The 17,295-nt window shown below is 45.4% G+C and overlaps 1 protein-coding gene across 13 annotated transcripts in view; it reads left to right on the top strand.

The window, feature by feature from the left end:
* The window catches only part of LOC119965324 (rap guanine nucleotide exchange factor 6-like), a 498,093-nt gene that overhangs the window by 163,332 nt on the left and 317,466 nt on the right, over positions 1-17,295 (top strand). For all 13 annotated transcript variants that reach the window (XM_038795925.1, XM_038795924.1, XM_038795922.1 and 10 more), the window contains one exon: positions 16,554-16,629. In XM_038795925.1, coding sequence (XP_038651853.1) covers positions 16,554-16,629 — 76 coding nt within the window. The remainder of the gene's footprint in view (positions 1-16,553; positions 16,630-17,295) is intronic.

Genomic DNA, 17,295 nt, shown 5'->3' with positions numbered 1-17,295 from the left:
TCTGTTATTGTTAGGGTTGAAGTTTAAATATTGTATTCTTTTGTTTCAATAAAGTTTGGTTTTACCATAACCAATCCTATTTCTTCTATCATCCCTCCTGCAACAAATCAATCTTTCTGCACTGTCTTAACACTTAAGTTATGGTTCTGGTACAGTCTCTTAGCCACTGTTGATCTGACCAGGCATTCGTAACAGTGCTGATGAGATGCCCAGGCACAGCAGCCATATGCCCCTGTGTTTAGCTGATCAAATTAAACAGCATCAATAGGCAGAGTAAAGACTGTGCTCAATAAGCTCATGCTTGAAAAACCCCCAATGAAACTATTGATGGATGTAATTTTGTAACTGGACGATACGTGCTGAACAATTCTGAGTGTGCTATTAGCTACATAACCAACCAATTTAAGATAAATGAGTCAAGCTCATTTATGCTCGCAAGAAGCAACATATGTTCATACATGCTCTCTGTAAGCAAAAGAAATATGCTTAAGCCGTACCCATTTATTTGAATTACCTGGAAACATGGGATGGAAGGCACCAATGGGATGCCAAAGCTTCAGGAGAATCGGATGTACGGGTCAGTGTAGTGGCCATCACTAAGGAGAAATTTTGGGGAAACTGAAATGTCTGAAGGTGGATACATTACCTGGACTAGATGGACTACACCCCAGAGTTCTAAAGGAAAAAGCTGAGGAGATTGTGGAGGCATTGGTGGTGATCTTTCAGGAATCACTGGAGGCAGGGAGGGTCCCAGAGGACTGGAAAGTGGCTAATATAACACCACTGTTTAAGAAGAGAGGGAGTTCCAAGACAGGAAATTATAGGCCGGTCAGCCCGACTTCGGTCATTGGTAGGATTTTAGAATCCATTATTAAGATGAGATTGCAGAGTACTTGGAAGTGCATCATAGCCAGCACAGCTTCATCAAGGGGAGGTCATGTCTGACAAATCTGTGAGAGTTCTTTGAGGAAGTAACAAGGAAGTTAGACAAAGGAGAACCAGTGGACGTGATTTATTTAGATTTCCAGAAGGCCTTTGACAAGGTACCGCATAGGAGACTGTTAAATAAGTTAAGAGCCCATGGTGTTTAGGGTAAGACCCTGGCATGGATAGAGGATTGGCTGACTGGCAGAAGGCAGAAAGTGGGGATAAAAGGGTCTTTTTCAGGATGGCAGCCTAGTAGTGTGCCTCGGGTCGGTGCTGGGATGACAACTTTTCACAATATGCATTAACAAATGAGGAAGAAGGAACTGAAGGCACTGTTGCTAAGTTGCAGATAATACAAAGATATGTAGAGAGACTGGTAGTATTGAGGAAGCAGGGGGCTGCAGAAGGACTTGGACAAGCTAGAAGAGTGGGCAAAGTGGCAGGTGGAATACAATGTGGAAAAGTGTGAGGTTATGCACTTTGGAAGGAGGAATGGAGGCAGATTATTTTATAAATGGGGAGATGTTTAGTAAAACAGAAGCACAAAGGGACTTGGGAGTTTCTCTTAAGGGTAATGTGCAGGTTCAGTCGGCAGTTAGGAAGGCAAATACAATGTTAGCATTCATGTCGAGAGGGCTAGAGTACGAGAGCAGGGATTCACTTCTGAGGCTGTACAAGGCTCCGGTCAGACCCCTTTGGAGTATTGTGAGCAGTTTTGGGCCTCGTATCAGGGGTGGCATGTGGTGTAGTGGATAGAACTGGACTGCGGCGCTGAGGCCCCGGGTTCGAATCCCGGCCCTGGGTCACAGTGAGACACTGTGGGACACAGTCCGTGTGAAGTTTGCACATTCTCCCCATGTTAGCGTGGGTTTCACCCCCACAACCCAAAGATGTGCAGGTTAGGTGGATTGGCCACGCTAAATTCCCTTAATTGGAAAAAATAATTGGGTACTCTAAATTTATTTAAAAAAAGGTTTTGGGCCCCTCATCTAAGGAAGGATGTGCTGCCCTTGGAAAGGGTCCAGAGGAGGTTCATAAGAACATAAGAACTAGGAGCAGGAGTAGGCCATCTGGCCCCTCGAGCCTGCTCCGCCATTCAATGAGATCATGGCTGATCTTTTGTGGACTCAGTTCCACTTTCCGGCCCGAACACCATAACCCTTAATCCCTTTTTTCTTCAAAAAACTATCTATCTTTACCTTAAAAACATTTAATGAAGGAGCCTCAACTGCTTCACCGGGCAAGGAATTCCATAGATTCACAACCCTTTGGGTGAAGAAGTTCCTCCTAAACTCAGTCCTAAATCTACTTCCCCTTATTTTGAGGCTATGCCCCTTAGTTCTGCTTTCACCCGCCAGTGGAAACAACCTGCCTATTCTATCCTATCTATTCTCTTCATAATTTTATATGTTTCTGTAAGATCCCCCCTCATCCTTCTAAATTCCAACGAGAACAGTCCCAGTCTACTCAACCTCTCCTCATAATCCAACCCCTTCAGCTCTGGGATTAACCTCGTGAATCTCCTCTGCTCACCCTCCAGTGCCAGTACGTCCTTTCTCAAGTAAGGAGACCAAAACTGAACACAATACTCCAGGTGTGGCCTCACTAACACCTTATACAATTGCAACATAACCTCCCTAGTCTTAAACTTCATCCCTTTAGCAATGAAGGACAACATTCCATTTGCCTTCTTTATCACCTGTTGCACCTGTAAACCAACTTTCTGTGACTCATGCACAAGCACACCCAGGTCTCTCTGCACAGCAGCATGCTTTAATATTTTATTGTTTAAATAATAATCCCGTTTGCTGTTATTCCTACCAAAATGGATAACCTTACATTTGTCAACATTGTATTCCATTTGCCAGACCCTAGCCCATTCACTTAACCTATCCAAATCCCTCTGCAGACTTCCAGTATCCTCTGCACTTTTCGCTTTACCACTCATCTTAGTGTCATCTGCAAACTTGGACACATTGCCCTTGGTCCCCAACTCCAAATCATCAATGTAAATTGTAAACAATTGTGGGCCCAACACGGATCCCTGAGGGACACCACTATCTACTGATCGCCAGCCAGAGAAGCACCCATTAATCCCCACTCTTTGCTTTCTATTAATTAACCAATCCTCTATCCATGCTACTACTTTACCCTTAATGCTATGCATCTTTATCTGATGCAGCAGCCTTTTGTGTGGCACCTTGTCAAAAGCTTTCTGGAAATCCAGATATACCACATCCATTGGCTCCCCGTTATCCACTGCACTGGTAATGTCCTCAAAAAATTCCACTAAATTAGTTTGGCACGATCTTCCCTTTATGAACCCATGCTGCGTCTGCCCAATGGGACAATTTCTATCCAGATGCCTCGCTATTTCTTCCTTGATGATAGATTCCAGCATCTTCCCTACTACCGAAGTTAAGCTCACTACCCTATAATTTCCTGCTCTCGGCCTACCTCCTTTTTTAAACAGTGGTGTCACGTTTGCTAATTTCCAATCCACCGGGACCACCCCAGAGTCTAGTGAATTTTGGTAAATCATCACTAGTGTATCTGCAATTTCCCTAGCCATCTCTTTTAGCACTCTGGGATGCATTCCATCAGGGCCAGGAGACTTGTCTACCTTTAGCCCCATTAGCTTGCCCATCACTACCTCCTTAGTGATAACAATCCTCTCAAGGTTATCACCTGTCATAACCTCATTTCTATCAGTCACTGGCATGTTATTTGTGTCTTCCACTGTGAAGGCTGACCCAAAAAACCTGTTTAGTTCCTCAGCCATTTCCTCATCTCCCATTATTAAAACTCCCTTCTCATCCTCTAAAGGACCAATTTTTACCTTAGCCACTCTTTTTTATTTTATATATTTGTAAAAACTTTTGCTGTCTGCTTTTATATTCTGAGCAAGATTACTCTCATACTCTATTTTACTCTTCTTTATAGCTTTTTTAGTAGCTTATTTCCCAGTCCTCTAGTCTCCCACCAATCTTTGCCACTTTGTATGCTCACAAGAATGATCCCTGGAATGAAGAGGCGTTTATGAGGAACGGTTGAGGACTGTGGGTCTGTACTTGTTGGGGTTTAGAAGGATGAGAGGAGATCATTTTGAAACTTATAGGATACTGCGAGGCCTGGATCGAGTGAACTTGGAGAGGATGTTTCCACTTGTAGGAAAAACGCAAAACAGAGGACACAATCTCAGACTAAAGGGAGGATCCTTTAAATGGGGATGAGGAGGAATTTCTTCAGCCAGAGGGTGGTGAATCTGTGGAACTCTTTGCCGCAGAAGGTTGTGGAGGCCAAATCACTGAGTGTCTTTAAGTCAGGGATGGATAGGTTCTTGATTAATAAGGGGATCATGGGTTATGGGGAAAAGGCCGGAGAATGGGGATGCGAACAGTATCAGCCATGATTGAATGGTGGAGCAGACCCGATGGGCCGAGTGGCCTAATTCTGCTCCTGTTTTATGGTGTCTATTGTTCACTGATGACTGAGGTGTTGCTGTGGAGAAAGTAATCAGAGTTAACTTGTCAAACAATCAGCATATTTTTCTCCTGTCGTACAAATTGTCATGTTTTTTTGACATTTGACATTCTTGTGTTTATTCTGATGAGTGCAAGATAAAAAGCTTTGCAACATGTCTCTCTTTACAGCAATATTCAAATTATATACTATCAAGCAACATTGAGGCTTTCCCATGTATATTTGTTTTTAGAATGATTTAGTCATGTGTCATTCCAGCACCATGTCTCCGGCAAATCTGGGAGCAGCGGGAGCAGGGCCAACTCGACCAGGGCCAAATGCCCGCCAGGCAGTAGGGCCGAGTGAGAGGACTGGGCAGGGCAACAACCAGACTGGGCAGTGAGGGAGTGATTTCGGGTTCCTGTGTCTTGCATTGTGTGAGTTTGGTGTGGGCGGGTCAGGACGGCATTGATGTCATTCGGGGGGTGGTTTGGCACCATTTGGGGTGGGTTCGATGCCATTGGGGCAGGGTTTGACACCATTGGGGACGGGGCTCGATGTAACCAGGGAGTGGGGCGTGACTTGGGACACCTGCCAAGAGGGAGAGCTCGGGGCCTCCAAAGGTATGGGTCTGCCTCTGCCAAGGTTGTATACTGCAAAAGAAATTGCCGTAATTCAGCACAAGGAAATATTGAACTGGTTGAAAAGGACAGTCAACTTCACTCCATCAACAACAGGGTCAACATTAGATTATTCTTTCACTACACAGAGTAAAAGCCCATTTGGTGGGTGGGGGAGGTAAAGTAGTGGCTTTCATACTTTGGTCAAGAAAGGCATATTGGTGAGATTAATATGTATGTATGTATGTGCATGCGTGTATGATGGAATATACAACCACATATTGGTAAAGTACGTTTCCACAATTTTGAAGGAGGAATAACTGTGCAGTTTCTAAGCTGTGAAATAGGGTTGAAGGTTACTGCACCTGCACCCTTATTCATAGACTATTTTGAACATTTAGTTCAGAGAATTTATATTGAAGTTGTTTTGATGAACTATTGTGCAAAATGAAAACTTCATCTCAAGTTATGACTTGCATAGGTCAATCTGGGTAATTTAAGAAGCATGACCCTGGTGTTTCTGCCATAGAAGTGGGGATGTTATTAGAATGACATAGCATAGAAGGAAGCAAGTCGCCCAGCCATGTCCATGCCAGATAGACTTTAATACTGCTTTTAATAAATGGTATTCTGTCAATTCCATTATGACATTATGCGTTAGAGTGGCATCTATTTGTATTGTAGTTTTAACCTTTTGTTATGGAGCATATAATCCAATAAGGCAGCAGAGCATTTCTGATTCAGTTCCAGAATATCTGGAATTGAAGGTATGATACTTCTGGAAAAGAAGTTAACCAAATTTTCAATTTTACAAGAGGAAAGAGAAAAATAATACGACCTTGTGATGGTGCTTATTTATCTCCAATAACGTGCTAACATTTCAATGAAAATTTAGCCCTTGAAGAACTAATACAACAAATCTGAAAGGTGAAAATCACAGTGAAAAAACAGTCTTGCCTTGGCCTTCTGGAATTTTTGTACAAGTATTTGTCCAAGATAATGCAACTACATTTTACAGTAATTTAAAGGAATTAATGAGAATTTTTAAGGTCTCTTGCAGAGAAAGTGTTTTTCCTTTTAGGTGTCTAAGTTCCTGTTCTGTCGGTAGTTCCAGCTCGCTCATTGTCGCTAGTCTGTCCCCCATGTAAAAGCCCCTGACCGTCGCGCCCCCCCACCCCCACCTGATTCCAAGTCCTTAGTGTAGCTACCACCACTGGGCAGGATGTGTATTTCGTCGGGAGGGATGGGTGCGCTGCCGTAGGGAGGGTCTGGAGGGTCGTTCCCTTGCAAGAGGACGCCTCCCTCCACACCCATTCCGTGGTGAGTTTATATATCCACCCTCTCACTCTCTCTGACATAGCTGTACAGTGGTAATATTGTAAGTTTGATGGTGCCAGGCCACTCCTGTCTTTCTCCTCTGCATTGTTGATTTGGGGATTCTTGGGTTCTTACCCCCCCCCCCCGCCCCACACAAACGCCATGATCATTTTGCTATGTTTTGCTGCTTCCAGTTCCCCCGTCTGTCCTCCTCCACAACTGGCATGTCCAGTCAGTCGAGGAACTTTTTCATCCCTGTATCCCCGTCGGAGGGTTCGGCGGTGTACTGCCCTCGGAAGAAGCTCTAGAATGTCTGATTGACCAATTTTTATTTTTAATAAGCTTTATTGTCACAAGTAGGCTTACAGTAACACTGCAATGAAGTTACTTTGAAAAGCCTCCAGTAGACACATGCCTCTGCTATCTTTTGCCTGTGCTATTTTCCTCTTGGCTGCCTACTTTCAAAGCTGGTGAGCCGGTAGTCGACCAGCCTTTTCTCTGTGTTCATAGAAGGTCCTCCAAGTTTGGAGGAGTTGGTGTACTACTTTCTTATTGGATAGCAGGTTAAAGTCCATTTGGAGCTTTTTTTCTCTCAGCCAGCAGCTCTAAGGTCGGGGCCTCGGAGTACTTTCTGTCGACCTCCATGATGGAGTCGGTCAGCCCTCTCTTCCCTGTCTCTGCGCGCCTTGTATGCTATAATTTCCCCTCTGATCACAGCCTTTTGTGCCTCCCAGAATGTGGAAGCTGAGACTTCCCTGTTCCCGTTGTTAAGTCACATAGTCGCCTATGTCTTGTGATGTTTTCTGGCAGAAGGCCTTGTCGGCCAGGAGGTCCGTGTCCCACCTCCATGTGGGGCGTTGGTCATGGCCCGTCTCTAACCTCACATCCACGTAGTGTGGAGCATGGTCGGAGATAACTATCGTGGCGTATTGCGCTCCTACTGCTCCTGGAAGCACCGATTTTCCCCATTACAAAGTTAATCCTGGTGCCGGGGATTTCCGCCATGGTTTTTAAAAAATATAAAGTCTGTATCGTCCCAGTTGGGCGTGTACACATTTACCAGTACCACTGGTGTCCCCTCTAGGACACCGCTGACCATGACGTATCGTCCCCCTTGGCCCATAACCGTCATGGTCTCCGTAAACCTCGCCCTCTTACTAATCAGTATTGCTACTCTCCTCGACCTATGGCGTGAATGGCACGTTTGTCCCACCCAGCCTTTTCTCACCAGCAGTCTCTCCTTTTCCCTCAGATGTGTCTCCTGCAGGAGCTTCCATGACATCTTAACTTTAAATAGTCAGAATAAAATATGAAAATGATATGCTGGAATCCTGCATTTGAGAAGTGCTCCACCCTTTCTACACAGCAGTGCTTTGGGAGCTAAGCATTCTGCTTCTCCTAATGTGCTGAGAATTGCAGTGCATGCTCCATGAATTGAAAGAATATACACCATAATGGGGCACAACGTTTTGTAAGCTTATAACCAATGGTACTCTAACTGAGAGCACTATAATGAGGGTGGGTGTAGTATAAAATATACAGAACCTTCTACTTTGAAATGCACTCTTGTACTGAATATAAACATAGGAAACTACAGGCCATTCAATCTAACCTCAGTGGTGGGGAAACGCTTGGAAGCAAATCTGAGACCAAATTAATCTGCATTTAGAGAGGCAGGGATTAATCAAGAACAGTCAACGTGGTTTTGTTAAGGGGTGGTCATTCTAACCAACTTGATTTAACTTTTCGGACAGGTGACCAGGTATATTGATGAGGGCGATGCATTTCACGTAGTCTATTTGGACTGCAGCACGGTTTTTGCTATTCCACGTGGAAGACTGATAGCGAAGATTAGAGCCCAAGGGATCCAAGGAAATTTGGCTATTTGGATCCAAATTTGGCTGAGTGGCAGGAGGCAGAGGGTGATGGTCGAGGGATTTTATTCTGACTTGGAAGCCTGTGTCCAGTGGGGTCCTGCAGAGATCAGTGTTGGGGCCCTTCTGTGTGTGGTTTATATACATTTTTAGACATAAATGTAGGAGAGTTTTTTTTTTCTTTTCAATTATTTTTTCCCCCCAATTAATGGGCAATTTAGCATTGCCAATCCACCTACCGTGCACGTCTTTGGGTTGTGGGGGTGAAATCCACGCAGACATGGGGAGAATGTGCAAACTCCACGGGGACAGTGACACAGGGTCGAGATTCAAACCCGGGTCCTCAATGCCGTAGGCAGCAATGCTTGCCACGTGCCGCCCTGAATGTAGGAGAGTTGATCAATACGTTTGTGGATGATATGAAAATTGGCAAGATGATGAATAGTGAGGATGATAGCCTTTGATTACAGGAGGATATAGAAGGGCTGGTCAGATGAGCTAATGAGAGGCAAATGGAATTCAATCTGGAAAGTGTGAGGTGATGTATTTGTGCAGGACAAACCAGTCAAGGGAATGCATGATGAATGGCAGAACCCTGGGGAGCACTGAGGATCAGAGGGACCTTGGTGTGCATGTACACTGGTCCTTTAAGGTAGCAGGGCAGGTAGATACAGTGGTTAAGAAGGCTTATGGTATGCTTGCCTTTATTAGCCAGGGCATGGTGGTTATGAGCAGGGAGGTTATGCTGGAACTGTATAAAACGTTGGTTAGTCCACAGTGTAATATTTTGTGCAGTTCTGGAATCCACATTATTGGAGTGATGTTAAAGCACTGGAAAGGGTGCAGCGGAGATTTACCAGGATTTTGCCTGGGCTGGAGAGTTTTAGCTATGAAGAGAGATTGGATAGACTGGGTTAATGTCCCTTGGAGATGTATAAAATTATGAGGCGCATAGATAGAGTAGACAGGAAGAAACTTGTTTTCCTTTGGCGGCGGGATCAATGATCAGGGGGCATAGATTTCTGGCAAGGGGCAAGAGGATTCGAGGGGATGTGAGGAAAACCTTTTTAACCCAGAGGATGGTGGGAGGCTGGAACTCACTGGTGGAGGCAGAGAACCTCAACATTTAAGAAGTATTTAGATGTGCACCTAGGCTCTGGGCCAAGTGCTGGAAAATGGGATTAGGATGCATAGGTCGTTGTTTTAGACTGGTACAGATGCGATTGGCCAAAGGTATTTTCTGTCCTGTAGACCTCTATGACTCTAATGTATATTACATTAACCTACAGTATAGAAACAAGACATTTGGACCAACTTGCCTATTGTAGTGTTTCTCTTCCTGTAAAACCTCCTTTTTTAAAATCTAAAGTCTTTTGTCTACTCTTGATATCAATGGGCTCAAAAACCGGAGTACCATTTCCTTAAAAAATGCACACCTTTGTGAAATCTCTGAGCAATAGTACATAGTCATAATGACTGTGGTAGCTTAGGCTCTGTCTCAGGTGGTCAGTCCTTCAACAGATCTCGCAGCGCAACTTCAGAATAGCTGACTAAACCACTGTACCAGGCACAGTGGCTGGCATTGCTGCCTCAGTGTCATGGACCTGGGTTCAATTCCGGCCTTGTGGCGTTTACACATTCTTTCCATGTCTGAGGGGTTTCCTCTGAGTGCCCTGGTTTCCTCCCACAGTCCAAAGATTTTCAGGTTAGGATTGGCCGTATTAAATTGCCCTTTCATGTCCAAAGAAATGGGGTTATGGGATAGGGTGGGGAAGTGGGCCTAAATTGGATTGGATTGGATTGGATTTGTTTATTGTCACGTGTACTGAGGTACAGTGAAAAGTATTTTTCTGCAAGCAGCTCAACAGATCATTCAGTACATGGAAGAAAAGGGAATTAAACAAAATTCAAGAAAATACATGAGAATATATAATAGGGCAACACAAGATATACAATGTAACTACATAAGCATTGGCATCGGTTGAAGCATACAGGGTGTAGTGTTAATGAGGTCAGTCCATAAGAGGGTCATTTAGGAGTCTGGTGACAGTGGGGAAGAAGCTGTTTTTGAGCCTGTTCGTGCGTGTTCTCAGACTTCTGAATCTCCTGCCCGATGGAAGAAGTTGGAAAAGTGAGTAAGCCGGGTGGGAGGGATCCTTGATTATGCTGCCCGCTTTCCCCCGGCAGCGGGAGGTGTAGATGGAATCAATGGATGGGAGGCAGGTTCGTGTGATGGACTGGGCGGTATTCACGACTCTCTGAAGTTCCTTGCGGTCCTGGGCCGAGCAGTTGCCATACCAGGCTGTGATGCAGCCCGATAGGATGCTTTCTATAGTGCATCTGTAAAAGTTGGTAAGGGTTAATGTGGACATGACGAATTTCCTTATTTTCCTGAGGAAGTATAGGCGCTGTTGTGCTTTCTTGGTGATAGCGTCGACGTGAGTGGACCAGGATAGATTTTTGGTGATGTGCGCCCCTAGGAATTTGAAACTGCTAACCATCTCCACCTCGGCTCCGTTGATGCTGACAGGGGTGTGTACAGTACTTTGCTTCCTGAAGTCGATGACCAGCTCTTTAGTTTTGCTGGCATTGAGGGAGAGATTGTTGTCGTTACACCACTCCACTAGGTTCTCTATCTCCCTCCTGTATTCAGACTCGTCGTTATTCGAGATCTGGCCCACTATGGTCGTATCGTCAGCAAACTTGTAGATGGAGTTGGAACCAAGTTTTGCCACGCAGTTGTGTGTGTACAGGGAGTAGAGTAAGTACGCAGCCTTGCGGGGCACCGGTATTGAGGACTATTGTGGAGGAGGTGTTGGTGTTCATTCTTACTGACTGTGGTCTGTTGGTCAGAAAGTCAAGGATCCAGTTGCAGAGTGCAGAGCCAAGTCCTAGGTTTTGGAGCTTTGATATGAACTTGGCTGGGATTATGGTGTTGAAGGCGGAGCTGTAGTCAATAAATAGGAGTCTGATGTAGGAGTCCTTGTTTTCGAGATGTTCTAGGGATGAGTGTAGGGCCAGGGAAATGGCATCTGATGTGGACCGGTTGCAACGGTATGCGAATTGAAGTGGGTCAAGGCGTTCCGGGAGTATGGAGGTGATGCGCTTCATGATCAGTCTCTCGAAGCACTTCATTACAACTGACGTCAGGGCCACCGGGCGGTAGTCATTGAGGCATGTTGCCTGGTTCTTCTTTGGTACCGGTATGATGGTGGTCTTCTTGAAGCAGATGGGGACTTTGGAGTGGAGTAGGTTAAAGATGTCTGTGAATACCTCTGCCTGCTGGTATGCGCAGGCTCTGAGTGCACGACCAGGGATCCCGTCCGGGCCCATCGCCTTCTGTGGGTTCACTTTCAGGAAGGCCGATCTGACTTCGGAAACTGTGATGGTGGGTATGGGTGAATTATGGGCTGCTGGGGCACTCGACAGCGGATTGTTGGTTACCTGCTCAAACCGAGCATAGAATGCATTAAGTTCATCGGGGAGGGGTGCGCTGCTGCCAGAGATACTGCTCGGCTTTGCTTTCTAGCCCGTTATGTTGTTTAGTCCTTGCCACAACCGCCGAGAGTCTGTCTGTGACTCTAGCTTAGTTTGATATTCTCTCTTGGCATCTCGGATGGCTTTGCGGAGGTCGTAGCTGGATTTCTTGTATAGGACAGGGTCGTCTGCCTTGAACGCCTCAGATCTGTCTTTCAGTAGGGAGTCAATCTCGCGGTTGAGCCATGGTTTCCGGTTGGAGAACGTACGTACTGCTTTCTTTGGCACGCAGTCGTCCACACATTTGCTGATGAAGTCTGTGACGGTGGTGGCATACTCATTTAAGTTAGTCGCTGAGTTCTTAAATATGGACCAATCCACTGTCTCTAAGCAGTCACGTAAGAGCTCTTCTGTCTCCTCGGACCAGCACTGCACAACCTTCTTAGCTGGATTCTCCCGCTTGAGTTTCTGCTTGTAAGCCGGGAGAAGGAGCACAGTCTTATGGTCTGTGCGGTCGGGGGATGGAACGGTAGGCGCCTTGATTTTTGAGTAGCAGTGGTCAAGAGTGTTGTCGCCCCTGGTGGGACAGGAGATGTGCTGGTGGAATTTTGGCAGTACACTCTTGAGGTTGGCTTTGTTGAAGTCTCCGGCCACAATGAACAAGACCTCCGGGTGTTCTGTTTCATAGTTGTTTATGACTGTGTACAGTTCATCCAGCGCCTTCCTCACTTCTGCCTGGGGTGGGATGTAGACCGCTGTGATAATGGCTGAAGTGAACTCACGTGGAAGATAGTATGGGCGGCACCTTACGGTCAAGTATTCCAGGTCTGGGGAGCAGTACGTCGCCAGGGTCATCACATCCAAGCACCAGGAGGAGTTGATGAGGAGGCAAACCCTTCCACCCTTCGCTTTGCCTGAAGATGCTGTGCGGTCCGCCTGGTGAATAGAGAAGCCTTCAGGTTGTATGGCACAGTCCGGTGAGGCGGGGGTGAGCCATGTCTCTGTGAAACAGAGCACACAGCAGTCTCTTACTTCCCTCTGAGAGGTAAGTCTGACGTTAAGTTCATCCAGCTTGTTTTCAATCGCTTGGACATTTGCCAGGAGTATGCTGGGGAGGGGGGTCTTGAAACCGCATTGCTTCAGTCTAACCTGCAGACCGCTGCGTTTCCCTCGTTTTCTCGGTCGGCGGCTGCTGCTGGATGATCCTGGGATCCGATGGGAGATGTCTGCCCTTGTGGAAGGTAGGTGGTTGCGTCTGGCGGAGTCCAGGGCGCTAGCGAGGTCCAGGGCGCTGTTTACATTTCCGGGGTCGCGTCTGGCAGGGTCCCGGGCACTGGTTGAGGTAGTGGGGTTGCTGGGGGGGGTGAGTTTGCGATCCGGATGGGTCCCGGCGTTCTGCGGGCGCGGGAATACCTTGCAGCGTGTTCGGGTCCTCGCGCGCGGTCTCCGTTGTTTCTGGGGTCCTGGGTCGTGGGCAGGGGCTTCCTGGGGAAGATTGGGCTAGGTCCCATGGTCTGTTCCCTCCCTGGGTGCTCCTGGGGTTGGATCTTGAAGTCGGCACGGTGGGGCCTTCATGTGGATTTTTCTTTCTTCCATCACCAGGTAGGTCAGGTTGCTGGGCGGGCCTCTCCGGGTCGGGTCGCTGGGCGGGTCTCTCGGGGTTGCGTTGGGCCGGGTCTTGCCGTCGGGGGTCGGGTCGGGAGCTCCGGGGACTAGGCCGGGCGATCCGGGGCTGGCGTCGGTTGTTAGGCCGGGTTTGGAGCTCCGAGGCCCGGGTCGGCTCCAAATCGAGGTCGGGGCTTCACGTCCGGTTTGGGCCCGATCTTCTTCCAGATCACGGAGGTCAGGTCGGGCCGGGTCAAAAGGTCTCCAAGGGCCTCGGAGGATCTTCAAGCCTGCAAGAGAAGATAAAAGAGAGAGGTTAGTAATAATGTTAGCTTTAGAACTAATTTTTAAAAGGTTGGAACGAGTATAAGTTAAGTTAAAAATTGATCTGTTGGGGAGAGCTTGCAGAGAGTCGCCTCGCTCTGGCGCCTCTTTAGAAGGGTGCAAACTCAATGGGCCGAATGGCCTACTGTGCTGTAGGGAATCTATGGACTGCAGCAACTATGCCCTTGAGGGCTGTTTCTTTTATACACCTTTCCAACCCTCCGCATATAAGGCAATATCTTGACTTGGACTGTCCAGTTGGATTACCGTGACCATACAGAGCTACCTCCAAGTGGCTCTCAGCTTGGTCGGGGGGGGGGGAGGGGGCGGTAAATGAATTAATTTCTAATATTGGATATACTAGTTACTCTCTTATATTTAGGGTCTCTAGCTTTCAACTCCATTAATAGAACTATTTGAAAAAATTCACAACCATAATAGACATGAATGAAATCATTATAGAAAAAAGGGGTTTAAATAGAATAAGACATAGGACCAGAATTTGGACATTCGCCCATCAAGTGTGCTCCACCATTCAATCATGGCTGATATATTCCTCATTCCCATTCTCCTGCCTTCTCCCCATAACCCTTGATCCCCTTATTAATCAAGAACTTATCTATCTCTGTGTTAAAGACACTCAGTGATTTGGCCTCCACAGCCTTCTGCGGCAATGAGTTCCACAGATTCACCTCCCTCAGGCTGGATATTCTTCCCCATCTCCATTTTAAAGGATTGTCCCTTCAGTCTGAGGCTGTGCCCTTGGGTTCTAGTTTTTCCTATTAGTGTGAACATCCTCTCCACATCCACCATCTAGGCCTCTCAGTATCCTGTAAGTTTCAATAAGATCCCCCCACCCCATCCTTCTAAACTCCACGAGTACAGATCCAGAGTATTCAATTGCTCCTTGTAAGACAAGCTCTTCATTCCAATATAATATTAAAGTAGAATACATATAGCAAGTTAAGAACATAATTTCTAAGAGCTGTTGTTTTCGATCATCAGAAAATTGCCTTTCTGTGAACTGTTTTCACCCAAACTCTTAATTTCTTGTCCACTGTCGTTGGGAGATGTATTCACAGAGAATACATAAATAAATGTGTTTATAATTGCTCTGCTGTAATAAGTTTTGGTATCTCATTCATGTCAAATTATTTTGTCTGCAAGCTTGAGTATTTTTGAATACCTGCAGTGCTGCAGGATAGAAATGCATTTAAAAATTGAGATGATAAAGATCTGGAATCTTCAGTGTTATCTTCCATCAAGGCTTATCATGTATTTTGTGTACCAATGCTCCCCATTGGACAGTGGTCCGATGTCCCAGTGCCCGCGATTAGTGGTGTCTATTTGTTGGGAGTTTTTTGTGATTTCCATATGTTAGTGATGCCTGCCAGTTTGTGGTATTCATGTGCCAACATTCCTTTGTGGTTGCATCCACTTACTAGCGCTATCCTTCAATGCCATTTGTGTACCAGCAGCCTTCTGGTAATGAGGTCTGTCTGCTGGCACTACTTGTTATGTAAGGTCCTTGATATTACAAGACTCTTGTGATCTAGCTCTCACCATACTTAGAAACAAAATAAAAGTTAGGATCTATCAGGCCCAGTTCCACCCTAGGATTCAACTTGTCCATCGTCTGTATGTTCTATATCTTTATGTTACTAATTGTAGAAGCCTACCTGTGTTTTTGATGCCAAGTGGACGCTTTTTCTTTTAACCTGCAGCTTCAGTTATTTCTCTAGCCTTTGTTTTTTTATTTCCTTGCCTAACAGGCCAAATTACTAATGTGCATTCCAGTCCAACATTGCACACCTTTTCTGGTTTTAATCCCTGTTTTTGTTTTCATGCACTGAGTTCTGGCTCTTCTGCATATCGATTTCCAATGCTTTTTTGTGCCTTGCCTTGTAATTTAGCTAATTTGTACAAACATGATCCTGTTCGAGTTGTGCCAAGTTGTAACTATCTTGTGTCATTTCAAAATATGGAGTATTGTATATGGGCAGGCATGCACAAGGTAAGGACCAAGATGGTGCCAGGATAAAATGGAAAGAAAGAACAAAATCATAAAATAAGAGACCGGTCCAGCAAAGAGAAAATAAATAGATCCCTCCTCCGAGGGCTAACTTCCTTTTCTCATCACTGCAATATCCTGTGTCTCGTGTTACCTGCTAACTCTGTCATCTGCAAACCTGAATACATAATTATTTCCTCCTTCCTTCCTCTCAGTCATTGATAAAAATGGCTAAAAGCTGAAACTGTAAAGCTGAATCCTTGCACCAGTTATCATATCCTGACAATCAGAATACAGTTGTCCTTGCATCCTTTCTTGTACATGTCAACCAAGAACTGCATTACAACCGTGATTACACTTCAATAATTAGCTGTAAAACACTTTAGGACACCCTGAGGTTGTAAAAGGCATTATGTAAATACAGGTCTTTGATTGGCCAAAGCAGCAGTGAAGTTAGTTTAGTTAAATCAGGTGGAAAGTTGTAATGCAGTTTTATTTTAAAATTCCAACTGCATTAATTTAGTCTTTCAATCATAATGGTACTAAGAGCGATCCTTGTGTCACAGTTATCAATCAAAAAGTACATGTCGGTGGATATGGCTAATTCTCACAAGCCAGAAGTTTCTAATCATTGATTTGTAAAGTTAACAATAAAGGTGGGAACCTTTGTAGCTATCTCACTAATGGGTATGTCCCAGTGTTGTCAGTGGGGTAAATGTTACATTGGGTGACTGGAAAGTTATGTCTGCCAGTCATCAACCTCTGAAAGCAAGATCCCCTAGCAGTTTAAAAAACCATATCAAACAGCCATAACTCATGCTATATTAAAAGCCTTGATTCTGAATGTGTTCAGGAAAAATGTTATGGTGGTGGATAGGGTACTCGTATGATTCGTTCAATAAACTTGATGTAAACGTTTCCATTTCTTTGTTCTAGTTTTGGCAAACAGACTGCAGGAAGCCTGAGACGAGGATGTGAATGTATCGTTTTGGAAACTTCAGAAATGATTGTGGTAAGAGCCATCGCCAGTTTACAAACTTCTATCCACTGAGTTCAAGTATTCTGCATTGTGTATTCTATGCTATACTTAATTACTGTAGTGACAATTTGTAATTCTGCCGACTTAACAAACTTCAAGCAAAGTTAATGAAGAAGCCAGCTCCAGCAGGAGGCGCTGGCGGGAAAATTAACTAATTTCATAAAGTGGAGTAAAGTGGAAATGATCTCTATGAAGTCAAAATTTTTTTCTTCCTTTACAATTTAGTTGATGCACAGTTGTGTACCTTTTATTTAAGAGGGACAGTTTTGGAAAAAATAAATCAAACCTCCACACCCGAGGCTTTAGACTAGGTATCCCGAGGGCTGTAAATCACCGTCGGATTGCCAATTTACTACTATTTGTCTTAGCCTAAGGTGGAACTCTCCACTTTGCCCCCGGGCATTCAAGCTGAGCCTCTTTAAAAAGGAAGAGTGCCCCTGTTTTAGGAATCCTCCTTCATAGCACAGGTTCATTGGGGGATGGCACTCACTTCTGTATTCCAGTAAGTTTAAAGGTCCCAAAGCCACTTTGAAAAACTGCAGAGAGAAGGTTAAATGAGCAAAGGAGTAGGGTGACAGGTAAGTGGGTGAGTGGTTAGGATGGCAGGTAAGTGGGTAAGGGGCTAGGATATGGAGAGGT

This window comes from Scyliorhinus canicula, chromosome 4 (assembly GCF_902713615.1).
Source record: "Scyliorhinus canicula chromosome 4, sScyCan1.1, whole genome shotgun sequence".
Taxonomy (NCBI): Eukaryota; Metazoa; Chordata; class Chondrichthyes; order Carcharhiniformes; family Scyliorhinidae; genus Scyliorhinus; species Scyliorhinus canicula.
This window is presented reverse-complemented; position numbering and strand designations above follow the sequence as displayed.